General features: G+C 34.9%; 1 protein-coding gene across 1 annotated transcript; it reads right to left on the bottom strand.

Annotated features, from left to right (window-relative positions):
* Positions 1 to 2,914: 2,914 nt before the first annotated feature.
* LOC147400012 (Protein kinase superfamily protein) lies at positions 2,915 to 5,864 on the bottom strand. The gene is made up of 2 exons (XM_086445602.1): positions 5,239 to 5,864; positions 2,915 to 4,352 (listed from the first exon to the last, which is right to left on the bottom strand). Exons 1-2 carry the CDS (start codon positions 5,817 to 5,819, stop codon positions 3,566 to 3,568), a joined length of 1,368 nt encoding a protein of 455 aa, XP_086301728.1. The 5' UTR covers positions 5,820 to 5,864; the 3' UTR covers positions 2,915 to 3,565.
* Between the last annotated feature and the right edge of the window lie 10,910 nt (positions 5,865 to 16,774).

Here is a 16,774-nt window from a genome sequence, read left to right as displayed (position 1 = left end):
TATTTATAGATTATTTGGACATAATAGTCTACAAATCATAAATTGTACTTATATTCAATAAAATCAATAGTGTGGATTTCAATTACCCTCCAATAATATGTCTTGTACTAATTTACCATTCTGTCTCCTACCAATCAAGATGATCAAATGATAGAATAGTAAATTATCATAAATATTTCTTGAAAATTTTTTTTGAACATAAGAAAGACCTCGTATTACAAATTTGAAATATTATCTTCAAAATACCTTTTGAGTAATATGTATTTACCTAAACAAGAAGGTCTTTGTGATAATTTACCTCTCATATGCTTTTGACAACTCAAGATTATGGTGGTAAATTCTTACTTAAAATTATCTAGATAACCTTTGAGGGCAACAAGGGTCCAGCCGACCATTTCCAAAACTAGCCCAAGGTTCTCTTTTATTCGTATTAAAAAAGTAAGTCTTTATTAGAGAATTTTTTTTAATGATAGTGGGGGTCAAAAATGTAAAGTTCTAGCCCAAGTGCATAGTTGACTTTAGTAATTTCAAATAAAGTGAGGTTAGGATGGTAAAAACACGCTTGATTGCTTTAATTTGTCGGTGATAAACGAGTTATCTGAAAAGTTATAAAAAAACTCAAGCTTTGGAGCTTTAGAAGACAAGTGGCTGATGGGGACCATGATATCTATAGGAAATATATTTGGTCTGACTCTGTGAGTCGAACTTGGGTCTGACTCAGAGTCAGACTTAAATTAAATTTTTTCTAGGCTTTGACCCCTGTTCTGTCTTGACTCAAGCTTTCGTCCAAGGTATGGACAATTTGGGGTCTCTTTTTTTTTTTTTTTCAAATAGTCTCCAATTATAGATTTTAAAGTAGGACTATCAATGGATATTCGAAATTAGAATCCGAATTTGATAATTAAAAAAATAAATATTATTTGAAAATTTTGGATATCCGACTTTTTTTTAACATTCAAATAATTTTTAGATACAGATTCACATATTGATACGTCCCGTAAAATCTGATTTGAAATATTATTTTATTATATTTAATAAATGATAAAAATCGAATAAATCGATTTTACTTGATCTTCTTCCCCAACGATACACACACGCATATATATATAAGTGAAGCGTTTGAGGGACAAAAGTAAAAACATATATAACAACAATCTAGGATTTTTAGTAGCAGGGTTGAAAAGATGGGTATTCCGGTCATTTTATTATCGAATGGATTGGATATTTTTTTATATTCAATAAGTTTATCAAATTCAAATATATTTTCACAACATCCATCTGATTCAAATTAGGACACCAATAATTTTTTTCGTACTCAAATTTTGATATGCTTAAATCTGATTCGATTAATATCCGTTGACAACTCTATTTTAAAGGACCTAAATATAACTTTAACTACTCGATTAATATCATGCTTGAGGATATTGACACGTGTCTGATCAAACACATATCTCATACCAAATCATATCCCATGCCTATATGCCATGGGCTAGGGTTGCAACTTGGATAGGTAAAACCTGAACCCAATGGGTTCTACTCAGCCTTGGGTCAAGTTTGGGCATACTACCTGTGTGTAGTATGTAACTCATATTAAGTGGAACACATATATAGAGAAAGCAGGCAGATGTTGGAGTGAAGAGAGGAAAGTGTTGTATTCTGAACGGAACTAGGAATGCAATACTTACCGAACGGAACGGAGTGAACAATGGTATTTGTTTTTGGGATTATTGGGGACAATTAATAGGTTGGGGGTGCGGGGACAACGCCCCTGCAGTACGATACAGGTGTATTATTAGAATTTTCTAATACCTACTATACGAGTAGGGTTTACTATAAATTCATCTAATGTAACCCTAATTTGACATATAGTGAAAATTCAACTTCTCGTTTCTGTGGATGTAAGCACATCGTCGAACCACGTTAAATCTGTGTGTGTATTTTTTTATTTCTTTCCTATTTTTCTCTTTTATATTATTTATCATAATTACCGCATGTAGCACAACAATACCGCAAAAAAAAAAAAAAAATGATTGAATCCAATCGGATTAGGTTTGGGCATAGACATCAAGTTGCCCGATTTGTACGATTATACCCAAAAAATATTTTTAAATATCTTTGTTTCTTTGCCTTCCGAAACTCAAATTTCAAACCTTAGTTAATCATCATCATCTGTCTCCTAACATTTGCTTATAATTTCATGTATGTGAGTTTTGAAATATATTTTTAAGATAAATAATTATAGATTTAAATTTTTTTTTATATATCACCTACTTTTATACAAGTCATTATCATTATTAAAGTATCTAATATTAATGAGGAATAAGCATGATTTTAAAACTCATCCGAGACCGAGACATATCACCCAAGTTAACTCGGTATCGGAATTGAACGAAACTAACTCACAAAATCACTTTTTTTTACTGAGATTTAAGATTCACATTCAATTTTTTGATTTGTCTTACAAGACGTCTCAAACGTATCGAAAAATTCATCCAAGACCACTCGATATTGGGCCTGGACAAGACGAGATATGAAACCGAGTTTTAAAACCTTGGGAATAAGCCAACCTTACTTGGGTTGAGCACTTCATGCCAAAGGTCAGGTTGGGCATGGGCACGGATTGGTATTTGTCAAGTGTGGGTTGGGTGAAGATTACTCCCCAACCGGTTGGGCATTTGTCAACACATACATTACACCAGAACACTTAGTTTGGATTGCAAGTTTTCTCAACTCTCACAATTGCTATTTGACTTCATTAGGCTCTCAATAAAGTTATATGATAGTACCCCCAAACTTTGGGATAAGGATATGATGATGATGATGATGAGAATCTAACTATTTATAATCAATAATGACTCTTAACCAATGACAAGAAGAATCTCACAAATAGAACATAATTATTACCTTTAAGATGTGATAATAATTTTAAGCCCATAACATATCTTTTTTATTAACTATTTACAAATTTAACTCCCCACGACAACAAATCAATATAATAATAAAATTATAAACACAATAAAATATATTTGATAAATGCACCCACCATGTGACTTTCTGCAAAAGAATACAAAAATTCAGAGTACCTCTCATAACCACCCTCTCTCTCTCTCTCTCTCTCTTAGTCTCCTCCCCAAATCCCACCTTACCACACCCTTAAAAAGTACACGTGGGTGGGGCACGCTTTGCAGAAGCAAAAAACAAAAAATTTCACCTCAATTATCACTTTAACCCGTGGTTTGGCCTCCTCATAGGTCAACAACTTATCACGTGCCAGCTATGCATTGGCTTCTTCTAGTCCAGCCTCGGCACCGGCTTTTAACAATGTTTCTTACCTGTTTGGCAATAAATATAAATGTGTACCCATCTATGATATATAGCAAACCTAACTTAACCCAATTCATGCCAATTTCTGCTCCAAATATTATTATTTTTTCTATTCACATGGCTATAAATGCATCCAAACGATGCCAATTTTTCCTAAAAATTAGGAATTGAACTATTTTAGGACCGAAAGCACAAGCAAAACTGGCATGCTAGGTGGAAGATTCTTGTTACTAGAACATCACTAGTAGTACTCCACAGGAGTATCGGGGCAACTATCGTCCGAGACATCCCGAGAAGTGAAGGGTGGGGGAGTGTAGGGAGGCCTTGTACACCTCAACAATGCCCAATTGACACCTTGAAAGAATGGGTGGTGTTTGATTGCGGTCGCACCCATGGTGGACCCCATTCGTCTTATAGGATCTTTAATCAACAATTGCATTATAAGATCTTTCGTTGAAGCCACCACCGATGGCTCTTTAGGGAATTCGAGTGCTCGGGCGACAATGTTAGCCATGGTTAATTCATTGTCTATACCCTTAAAGGGTGTAACCCCATACAAGAGTTCGAACATGAATATCCCGAGCGTCCACCAATCTACTGCGCTACCATGACCCTCGCCCGATACAATTTCCGGAGCCAAGTACTCATGGGTCCCTACGAACGACATCGATCTTACATCGATTGGCTCCGCTACGAATTCAGGCCCACCGTGAAGGTTTTGTTTCTTCTTACGTTTCCGCTTAGGGTGGAAGCAAGAGACAGCTGGGACAATGCAATTGGGAAGGATGCATGAGGAGGAAGCAAATTGAGGTGGCTCAACACCCAATGGTGGGGCCATGGAAGAATTTTGACCAGTAACAATCTGAGCCGTTGATGTGGAATTATCACCCTTTAATGAGAGATCAAAATCAGTCAACATTATGTGACCGTCTGATCTAACGAGGACGTTTTCGGGTTTGAGGTCTCGGTACACGATCCCAAGCATGTGGACGTACTCTAGAGCCACCACCACTTCAGATGCGTAGAACCTGGAGACATATCGTCACACAAAAGACTTCAAATCACTTCGTTAAGTAACTAATAATAATAAAAATTAAAAAAAGACCGGATCCTGTACTTCCGGGAGTCAATTTTAAATCAACACCTACCACGTGTCTTATGACGTAAATAACTAATAAGTAATATGACGAACGTGGGGTCCACAGACTTATGGTGCGCTAACATAAGGTGGGGGCCAAGATTGTATTCAGACAAAGAGACAATTTCAGGACATTGTTTAGTTAAAAATTGCGTTAATGCCACTAAAGCAGGAATTGGGAAATGATAATCTACAACCCATTTTTGTTAAAACCAGAGACGTAAAAAACGAATCGGAGCGAAAAAAGCGTTTAAGGGATCTTCCCGAAATCCCGCGAGGCCCAACTAAAACGAATCAATCACGAAGATTTCGAAACACGATGGAATAGAAATTTCCATTAAAGTTATAAAGACCAAAATACCCTTAATTTGGAATAAACAAAGGAACTATATGATACTCCACGAGTAACTTTATTAAGTAACTTGTGGATCTTACCACCACTGATCTTAAACTCTTAAGAGATTTTGTGTGGTAGACATTGTGGGAGTATTTAGAAAGGTCTCAACGGGTCGTGTTGAATCATCTTCGATTGAGTACAGGTGGCATTGCTGTAGTTTTCCAATAAAAGAAGTCTTAAGAGTTGTGACAGAGGTCCCATCAGCTCTTTAGAAGGAATAACATCTCACTCAAAATCTCAAACTAGACAACTGGACCACCACGACAAGAACGTAAGGACACGTGGCAGAACTCCCATATTATACATCGAAAAATTATGTGTACACTAACACACTGGATAATTTTTTTTTTTAAACAGAGATATTTGCTAACGTACGCACCTGACGGCAGATTCATCGAAGCGTTTCCCCAGTTGACGTTGCCGGAGAACGTGCAAATCACCGCCGGGACAGAACTCGGTCAACAAACATGACCACCTCGTTGACTCCAAACTTGCATAAAGTGTGGGCAAAAATGGATGATCCAACATTTCCAATATTTCCCTCTCAGTCCTCGCTCTCCCTTCTTTGTTCCGAGTCGAGAGTTCCTTCTTATCCATCACCTTCGCTGCAAACGTACAACCAGAGGCGCCTTTTAGCTCTGCTAAGTAAACGCTCCCAATATCACCGCTCCCTAATCTCTGAACGAATCGTAAATCACAGAGTCCTAACCCACCATTAACCGATTCCGATCTGACTCGTTTGATTCCATCCCAGCATGGATCTCCAGAGGAAGCGTGGGGCTTTGTTGAGGTGGAACACAGGCTTGAAGCTGTCCAGGTTGTTTCAGAGCCAGAACTTGTGCTTCGATTGATGTCAGTTGTGGTTGTGGAGTTGAAACTCATGTTCTGGAGATCTTCAACGAGATCGTCTGGCCATGGCTGTGCGGCTGAGATCGACTCATCTGGAGGAGATGTTTCCATTTGAGAGAGAGAGAGATGGTGATGAAGTGGAGAGATTTTTGAGGTTTTGAAGAATGGGGAGAGTATGTATGTGGTCGGGCCGGCAAGATGGGCTTGGGCCATATGTAGGGTCTACATGAAGTATTGAGTACTTGAGTTTTAGGTAATTTTGAAATAATACCACCCCCGTATTTTGGAAAATATTTGAGATACCCTTGTATTTTCAAACTAATGACATACGCTATTGATTTAATATGGATAGTCTAATGACCAAAATGACCTTATCTTCAAGGTCTTACCAAACACCTTGAATTTTTTCTCCAAAACCTTTCTTCAACCTTGAGTTTTGGTGACAAGATCCCCGATTGTTTTTGTTTTTTATTTTCTTTTGGGTAGGATTTGATTAATTATTCCAACTTTCTCTAATATTTTATCTTCTAAATCAATAAATCGAAAATAAGTAAGTTTTAAAAGATTGTGTAATAAATCAAATACTAAAGATTGGATTTTTATTTTTTTTTTCTTCTAAAAGTTATTTAGGGTAGGAAAATCAATTGATTCCAAATAAATGAAAATTTCTATTCTAAAAAGATGTTAAAGACCAGTGATTTTTGCAGAAAAAGTCAAGGATTTCTTGGCATGGGATTGAGAATGGGTGTTTCAGTCATTTTCTATTAATCTCTAGTAGAGGACCATGGTGCAAGCAATCAATTTGAAAATATAGGGGCATCTCAAATATTCACTATAATCTTTAGGGGTATTTCTTAATCACTCTTGCGAACGGGGACCCAAAAGCCGGAATTGCGTTTTTTCAAATAATTGTAGCTCCTGTGGGTCACGCGCTTTTTTTTTTTTTTGACTCCTATTTTAAATCACCTTTTCACCTATTTATGAAATTTATAACAGATTTCCAGGTTTTTTAATAGGAAAAATTACTTGAAGGACGCTACCTAAGGGATTTTATTTTTTTCTAAATAATCCTTAATTTTTGGGTGATTTCTTAATAGTCCAAGTCTCTCGAACTCATCTCACGTCTATAAGATCTTTGAAATACTTGAACTACCCTTTTGTAAACTTTTTCACATAGTTAGATTTTCCAATGGAGCTGATGATCATTTCCGACAATCTTTGATCATGAATAATTAATATACAATGATTTTCTCTTACTTTTGAACATTTAGACGCATCTTTTTTTTTTTTTTTTTTTTTGAAGTTTCGTCAAGAAAAATGAACAACAAAATTGAGATTTAATTTTTTTATGATTAAGTTGTAATTTTTCATTGAGTCATGCTGGAGTAACATTGTAGGGGCATCATGGGAAACATTTCTAACGTGGAAGTGTGTAGGAACGATCGATGATTTTCATTGAAATATGAGTGACATCTTGATAAAAAGTATCTATGGTTCCTACACACTTCCACGTCAAAAATGTCTCCCGTGATGTCTCCCATAATGTTACTTTAGTATTTTCATTTTTTATTTTGCAACAATGACTTATGCATTTTGAGTGTTTGAAGGAGATTTACACAACATCGAACTAAAAAATATATATATTGAAAAATCTAATTTACATTTACAGTGTCGAGTTCAACGATTTTTTTCTTATGAAAATTTTGTCGAATTCGATAGTAATTAAGTAAAAAGTAGTAAACTCGACACTAATTAAATAAAAAGTGGAGAACTCAACACTAAGTGGTGAGTTCGACACTTAGTAATCAAATGTTGAACTCGACACTAAGTAATTAAATGGTCAACACGACATTAACTAGTGAGTACACCACTTTTTATTTAATTACAATCGATTTTGATAATATTTCCATAAGAAAAAAATCGTCGAACTCGATAGTAATTAAATGTGAAATATATATATATACTAGAGACCTAGGGTCAAATTCCGCTAGCATCGAGTTATTAAAATCATTAAAAACATGCTTACCAATATCTATATATATATCATAGAACCTCAATACTACGTTATTTGAAGTCGTCGCCATTTTTTTTAAATATGTGTGAATGTGAACCCAAAATGATTTTGAAATTAGTTTTATCATTGTAGTAACTCTTGTATATGAAAAAGGCATGGTCTACCTAAGATCTAAGTAGGAAGGTTTGGTTAGAGGATAGGGAAAGTGTTAGGCATCACATCCTCTCCACCAAAGGTGATTATCTTGAACTTGGCTAATCTTTGAAAAATTTAAGAATATAAAAAATGCATAAAAATGCATGTTTAGAAGTGGTACGTGCAATATGTGAAAATGTTCCCTTAGAAAATAATTTTGATATTAGTGTGACATTGGGAACAACTTATGAAAAATGATAACTCATCTAGTTTACATTATTTTTTATTAGTATGAATGTTGATTTGAATTTTTTAGAGAGACTCTATGATGGAGTTCCCTGAGTGTCATAACCTTAATACATGTATAAAAAGTTAGAAACTTAATGTTTCAACCCCAACAAGAGGGAGACACATTTCTTCATTATTGTCAAGCATATGTAAGTGGGTGCATTGTGTACAATATGATACATGAGATATATCATAAGGGAAAGAAGACTCAACCCTCATCCTTTCGGCCGAACCAAAGTCTAACCTACCGAAGATGGGAGAAGGTGTGCATTACATCATAAATAATTTATGAACGTAAAAATAAATATAGGGTTAGGAGTAGAATGTGCAAGTGCTTAAATAAAAAATCATAATCTATACCCACCTTATTCCTTGATGTTCTTGAATGATTTTGAATCTTGAGAGAAGTAATTTGAAAGTTGAAAACTTTAGTTAAGGTAGATGATTAGAGAGGATGAGAGTTGTTGGTTGAAAGTTGAGAAATTGATAAATATTTTGGAGTTGAAAGAAGGTTAGAGAGGTAGAGTAAAGATTTTGGTAGAGTTTTAGATTGAGAAAAAAATCCTAAAACATGAAATTTATGAGAAAAAACTCTAAAAGTATTTTTGGTATTTGCTTTTTTAGTAAATATAGGCGAGAGAACAAAAATATTTTTGGGAAGGTGAGTATGAAAGTGAATGTGTAAAGGTATACCTTATTTTATTTGTAAATAACTCATAAAACAATGGTGGATGTATATTTTTTAAATAGACTAATGGGAGAATTCCATGTATGTACTTGAAGATTCTCATTTTTTAAGGGTAGGATTGAAAGTTCTCCCAATTTTAAGGATTTTTATCAAAATCAAATTACCTTTTTGGTTTGACTTCACTTACTGAGGAGAGCACTCTTGGAATTTCTTAAGGGAATTGACTCTCTAATTAGGATAGAGTATTGGGTGTTAAGGCTTATGATATACCAACATGTGTCCCAATTTGGGGGAAGTGTAAGATAATGAGCTTGGTATGTGTTTAGAATTTGATTTTGATTTTGGGTTTGGGTTATGACCTTAAGATGGTTTAGGTTTGGATATTTAGATTAGACTTGAATGTGGACTTGATATTGGGTCAAGACATGGGTAACAGATTGGATAATAGAGAATGAGTTTGGATTAAGGAACGGGTATGAACTTGGGTCGATTTATATATTTGAAGCAATGGGTTAACAAAGTGGGCATGGAATTGGATATGAATTAGGGACAAGATTTGAACATGTAAAACAATATCAGATAATGCATGTGTACATGTATGAAGAAAGGTGTCAATTGGCAATTATTATGCAATGTGGACTCGTTGAAAGGCTTTAAACTCTTAATTGAAATCAATTTGTGATTTTGAAAATTTAAATTTTTTCTAATAGGTTCGTACAAATTGGAGTGCTATATATATATAACACGACTTCATGTGTCATTTTTATTTATAAAATATATGAAAATGATAGCAGTTCTATTGTTACAATAGAGTTTGCATATACCTCCAGTAAAAGAGAAAAGACAATACAGTTGAAGGTGTATTATTGAAAAACGAGTAGATGAAAAAATGAGAAAATACAATAAAGTTGACAGGGTATTTTTATAAGAATAATGTTGAATTGACCTCAAGATTGTACCTCATATCTTACTTTCTTGAAGTGGAAGTGTGTAGGAATCATAGATGTTTTTCATCGAGATACAAGTGAAAACATCTATGTTTCTTATACAATTACCCATCAAGAAAGTATGACATGAGGTAGAATCTTGAGGTCCCTCCAACACGCCTCTTCTTATAGAGGGGGAGGAATGAAAAGGAATAAAGTTAAAATTATTTGTCGACATGCATGAAAAATTGACAATATTGGAATGTGCTTTATTACATTGATTTTTGTTCAGGGATTGGGAGAAATTTGGAGCAATCCATGAACAAATTAACAACATTTGGGACCAAGCAAAAGAAAAAATTGAAAATAATGTTCATACCATCGACAGAACATGAAAATTTAATGTGAACGTATCAACGCCACAAGCAAACTGCCCTAATACCACTTGACACAAAGCAAATCACAATCCCATTATTCTTTTAATCTCTTTGTCAAAAATAAAATTTAACACATAAAAGTTTTTATCAAAATGAGAACTAAAATGTATTTTTAACTAAATAAATCATAAAATGTCATTGTCGTCAAGGTCACATCCTGATAGATGAAACCAAAATGAGAATCGTAACAATATAGTAAAGTCGGCGAGACTTCAAATAGCAATATAATCACGATCACCACACATCCAAGGAAGAGGTGTATAATTGTGTACCACTAAAAAAAGTAAGGAAAGTTACTGAAAAATGGGCATAAATTTATATCCAAAGGTTTATCAATCTGATTCCAATATAAGATTCTAGAGTCTGACTTTAACATCGAAATTTCTTTGACAAGTAATGAATCTCGAGATACAACTACTCTTTATTATATTTGTAATTAAATTCATATTGTTATGGAATTGATTAGGTCCTTACATTACAACAAATAAATTCTTTTAACAGTACCACACCAATTCTTCACCTTCACAACTACCCTTTATTACTTTTGATAATTAATACATATTGTTATTAAATTGACTAAGTCCCAACCCCTAACAAGACATAAAATAAAAATATACCCACTTTAATCCTATATAATATCTTCTTTATGTGGTTCCACAAGTACTATCAAGAGAAAGAAATTAGGCTTCTTTTGTCTCGTATCTTTTTGTCTCTAAGCTTTAACACAAACACAAGTGACACGACAATGTCTCTCATCACCTTATCTCTCTCTCTCTCTCTCTCGTCCCAAAATCTACCTTTGTTATCGCTTTCAAATAGAATAACATATATACTCTCATGCCACGTGTCATATATTTGGAACGCTGCTTTTTTTTTTTTTTTTTTCTAATCTTTATTACAGTTGGGTAATACTGACTATTCTTTAAGGCGCCACGTGGAGGACCGTAGAAGAGTTTTGTCTTTTGGTAACGCTCGTTCTTGTCCGTTTTGATATTTTCATCTGATTTATAACATTAAAAAGTAAGGTTATTTTTAGGTACGCTCTAGGTTTTAGTGAAAATGAAAATAAGAGAGACCCCACATTTTGGAGTTGATGACCTCCCCCAGACTTCTATCTTCCATGAGAGATTACTTAAATTACCAAAATATTCTCATCACAGCCTCTTGACATTACCTAAAGAGTCAGTCTAGTTGCACACATGCATACACTCAATTAACTGAATTTTGTACATTTAAAAAAAAAAATTTATCATTTCACCATTTCATTTTGATTTATTGCGTACACCACTACTTATTGAACAAAAACCCAAAACTCATTTTCTTCTTCTTTTTTCCTTCTTCATCTTCCTCCTCCTTCTTCTTTTTCATATTCATCTCCTTCTGAGTTTTGTAAAAAATTGAATAAATTGAGATTGGATTTTAGGTTTTAGATTTTAGATTTTTTTTTTTCAAGTTATCTTATTTCTTTTACCTTTTTTTTTTTTTTTTGCATTTAATTGTCAAGGAAGATGGAAAACCCGTTATTAAAATCTCAAAAGGATGATTTTAAATAAAAGAACTTGAAAAAAAATTTACATTTCTGTTCGGTAGGTTCAAACCGAACTTGACTTAGTAAATTTGGTGGGTACCTACCGAATATTACCATACATATTTGGTAAGTACCTATTGGAAAAAAAAAAATTCTACTGACCATTGTAAAACCAATTCGATAGGTACTTACTGAATATAACACTCTCGTTTGAACGATTTCGACCCAATTGGAAGTGTTAGGGTAAGAAAAACAAATAAGATCAAAGCTTAAAACCCTTATTGAAATCTTTCAAGATGTAATAAAGAAGAAGAAGAAGAAATGAGAAAGAGAGAAAGAGATAGAGAGAGAAAAAAAAAAGAGATGAAAAAATGATTCGGTACCTTTAGGTTTGTGCAATAAGCCATGGAAGTTAAAACATATTTATTAGGTGTGTACTGTGAGAGATAGTCCCACATCGCATGTGTATCATAACCTTGGGCTAGGTATAAAACTGGGCCAATCTTCACTTTACAAGTCAATTTTGTGAGGATGGGTTAAGCTTGTAGACATGAGAAATCCACCAAGTGAATTTCAAATTCCATGTTGGTTTGGAGTCGCCACCATTCTTTTTTAGAAAATGGTTTGAATGGTCACCCGATTAATTATCTTGAAAATTTCATTTTTTAAAGCAAATAGTCACTTTGAGATTTGGATAAGGAAGCTAATCTACCTAAAGATCTAGGTAAGAGATTCCAATAGAGGTTGGAGAAGGTGTTAGGCACCTCTTTCTCTCCATCTTAGATGGTAACCTTACAAACGTGGATATTTTGATGAAAATAAAATAAAAAAAGTAAAATTTAAGAAAAACATTTTATTTGTGTTCATAGATGAAGGGACCTTAATTTTGGCACATATCATGGGGGGTCTCCTCATTGAGAAATAGAAATCCCAAAATCTTGTCTTAAAATTACATTTTTGACAAAAATTGAGAAAAATAAGAGGGGACGAAGAAATGGGGATTACGTTATTCCTACTATACCCTACCTTGAAACTTGATTTATTTTTCTTGATCTTCAATGGAAAAGCCTTGATTTCTTTATATTTTGTAAAGATGAGAGTTGGGTAATGGATAGTGTAAGGATGAGAGGTTTTAGACAGATGAGATATGAGAAAGAATTGAGGTGAGTAGAGATTTTAGGTTGAGAGGAGATTTGAGAGTGTGGGGTTTTTAAATGAGATTGAAAGTGTTGAGGGAGATAACTTGAGGGGTGTGTTCAAGTCTTGGGAATATTGTGGTAAGAATGGATAGTTATAAGACTTTTGAGGAGATTTTTAGAGGTGAAAAGGTGAAAAAAGAGTAAAATGGTGTGAGGTTTGTAAATGGGATGTGTGTAAATTAAGGGTGGTAGAATGGTATTTGTGAAGGGGGGTGTACCCATTTGGATTGAGTGTTTAGTAGGTTAAATGGAGTGGATTTTGATTAGAAGAATGAGGGTGTAAGAAGATAGTTGTTGATTTTTTTGGAGGGTGGAAGATATGGTAACATGTGTCAAAGAGGTGTGAAGTGTGTATGTTAGGTAAGTTGATTAACGAAATGGGGTGTAGGGGTGGTTTATGATGATAGATTTGGAGAGAATGATGGGGATAGGTTATGACATGGGTGTGGGTTGAAATGTGGATAGGTTGATTTTTTTAGAGAAAGATGATGGGGTTGGTAGATAAATTAGGGAGGTGAGTTAAGATGATGACATGTGTCTCAGTGTGATGATCATTGGTGATTGGTTGTGATCATTAGGCTTGGATTGAGATTTAGGCTTAAGTTTTGGGTTGGATTCTAAGTTGGGTTGAAAAGTGAGATGATTTAAGACTAATGGTCTTAGGGGTTGGGTTGGATTGGATTTTTTTAGATTAAGGTATATTTAGGATTGGGTTGAGTTGAGAGGTGATGTGGTGATGACACAAAGGAGGGAAGAGTTCTTAGCCTATGGGCCAAGCAAAAGGGGCCCTATACCATTTATTTGAAAAATATACAAGTTTTAGAGGTTTGGAGTTTGGGGCCTATTTATATTTTTGGGCACTTTGTGTTGAGGGCCCGTTCAAATTTGGGTGTTTACAAAGCCCATGAGCTTTAACATGGTATTAGAGCAGGTGTATGGGTTAGGTTAATATCTCTAGCCTTGCATGGGGGGGAGGGGGGGGAGGCGAGTGTCTCCAGCCCTAGCATTGAGGGGGAGTGTCGGAATACTCCTATATCGCCTGGGTACTATTGGGATCGAAAATGTATAAAACGGGGGCAACCTTCTCCTTACAAGTCGGTTTTGTGATGATGATTTAGGCCCATGGGCTTCTACATGGTATCAGAGCAAGTAACCACAGGGATGTAGGGGACACGTTACACGTGAAGGGGGGGGGGGTATGAGCAATAGTCCCACATCGCCTAGGTATTATAACCTTAGGTTATATATAAACTTGGGAAAATCCTCACCTTACAAGCTGATTTTGTGGGGATGAGTTAGGCTCATGAGTTTTAACATGTACAAAGGGATATTTTAAAGTTAAGGTGGGTATCACAAGCAAGTGGGTGAAGTGAACCATTTTGATGTGTGCAAATAGACATACCTTTTCATAAACCCTTGATTCTTCATGGAAAAACATAATTTTTATAACAAATTAAGGCTCATTCCACTTTAAATGTAAATCAAACCAAAACTTTTAAAGAGATGTTGTTGCCAACCTCATCTTCAACCATTTGTCAAAATCATATGGATTTTTGAACTTATATATTTCTTTTTTCCTACTTAATAAAGTTTAATATGTGTGTTTTAGTATGTTTTTAGGTGTCAATAGTTTTTTTTCTATTTTTGTAATGAGGTGATCCCTATGATAGCAGGCCAACCTTTGGTCCATCAGACTTTGCTTGGACCGGGTCATGTAACAAAAAATTTGGAGACCATTCATCATCTCTATCTTTCAGACTTTTCTATCTCTTTCAATAAAATTACTGTACTAACAAAATCGTCTAAGGAATGTTGGCAGACCCCACACCAGGGTACTCATCCTTCTACAACTATTCCAGTCTATTGGAATCAAAGAGGATTCAACCAGGTGGACCTTCACCAACATCAACGAAGCATTCTGGTTCATCAACATCTTTCATTTTAAGGTATATCTCGAGGAATGGAAGAGTACAAAAAAACCTTTCCATACTTATTTTACTCCTCATGCATTCCTTTTAATGATATGTACTTTTTTTATAAATAAGTTGGATTAGAATTTAGACATCAAATTTGCCCCCATTTGACTAGTACTCTACAATGGATCTTAAAGTTTTAAGTTTTTTTCTTCCTCTGAGGATTTTCCTTACCAACTCAAGGAAATCAAGTGATCATAGGATGCGAGTGTCTCCCATGGTCACAATCATGGGAGACCCCATCAATCCAAGAAACAAGATAAAATTTTTAAACCCATTTCTCTAGTTTTTCTTTTGAGGTTCTTCTTACCTTAGAAAATTTTATAAAGATTAATGATCTTCTTACCCATGAAAAATGGGTTACCAACCAAACTTTTGAAGTCAAGGTAGACTTCCCTTGGTAAGGCCTTCTAGTTTGATTGAGATATGAATACTTCATACATTGAACGTAAAATCTTAAGGAAAAAAGAAAATCACTAAAAAAGTGAGAATTATCAAAATGTGAAACTTTTGACGAAATTCTCATGGTGGCTTACTATTCATTCTATTTACCAAAACGTGAACCTTTATTTTCGAAGGTTTTTTAGATGACGTATATAGGTTTTTTAGATGACGTATATATATTGAAAATATAATTTCGGGTTAGGCAGACCCCTGACCAAAAAAAGAACAATTACAATTTAAGGAACATCCTCCCCTCAGCATCTTCCTTAATAAACTTAGAAAGATCAAGAAGAACAAACTCAGGGAGGATTTCCACACAGGAATCAAAATTACATAAGCCAGCTAAGTAATCCACGGCATGATTAGCTTCTCTATAAGTGAAGGAAAAAAAAACAACACTCCCAAAACCTGTACCTTAATTCCTCAATATCCCTGATAATCCTCCAGGTATACTGAAAAGGGTCGACATGACCCGTTAAGGCTTCAATGGCCACCTTTGAATCAGAAACCACTTTGATAGCTTGTCCACCTAGCTTTACGACATTCCCAAGACGCATTTGAATAGTTAGCAACTTGTGGGCTAGCACGGATCTCCCTCTAACCCCTATAGCAGCAACCCAAATAAGATCTCCCTGGTGATCATGAATAATGGCACCCATGCCCCCAACACTACCTCTAAAAGAGTCATCACAATTTAGCATCCACCAATGTAACGGAGGAGTCCATTTGCACAGCTTTGGGAAGGAAAGCATATAGTTAACCTCAATAGCCCAAGATTCAAAAAACTTCTATTGAAGTTGGAATCTTCCACAATAGCCACATCTCCACTAAACTTGAGTCCCAAGTCTTGGACAATGGAGAACAAGATAGTATCCTCAGGAAAAACCTTCTTGTTGAATATCCTATTGCATCTCTCCTTCCATATGTGGTATACAAAGGTGCTGAAAGAGGCTCACTTGATCTCAGTGGGAAGATATTGCAAGTTTCAAGTGACATTTGATGACGATATTGCAAGTTTGAAGTGACATTTTCACATATGTCAAATGACTATCTCGTAGATTCGTAGCTTTTAGCGAGATCGTCACTTATAAATCGGCAAGATTGTCACTTTAATGAGTGACATCGTCACTTGAAAAACCGACAAGATTGTGTCACGTTTTGAAATTAAAATGAATAGGCATCGGAAATAATAATTTACCCAATAAAAATTGTTCCCCCCCCCCCCCTCTTCTCCCCCTTTTTAGCGAGATCGTCACTTATAAATCGGCAAGATTGTCACTTTAATGAGTGACATCGTCACTTGAAAAACCGACAAGATTGTGTCATGTTTAGAAAATTAAAATGAATAGGCATCAGAAATAATAATTCACCCAATAAAAATTGTTCCCCCCCCCCCTCTTCTCCCCCTTTCTCTATTCGTTTGTTCTATCTTTG

The sequence above is a fragment of the Akebia trifoliata genome, chromosome 6 (assembly GCF_017979445.1).
Source record: "Akebia trifoliata isolate Shusen 1 chromosome 6, ASM1797944v1, whole genome shotgun sequence".
Taxonomy (NCBI): Eukaryota; Viridiplantae; Streptophyta; class Magnoliopsida; order Ranunculales; family Lardizabalaceae; genus Akebia; species Akebia trifoliata.
The sequence above is the reverse complement of the archived record's forward strand: the minus strand, read 5'-3'. Positions and strand labels throughout refer to the sequence as shown.

Bases quoted from the DNA above. Each gene is read 5' to 3' on its own strand.
- LOC147400012 (XM_086445602.1), bottom strand. From the start codon at position 5,819: ATGGAAACATCTCCTCCAGATGAGTCGATCTCAGCCGCACAGCCATGG. The intron at 4,353-5,238 runs GTGCGTACGTTA...ATATGTCTCCAG, and splicing joins TTCGATGAATCTGCCGTCAG to GTTCTACGCATCTGAAGTGG.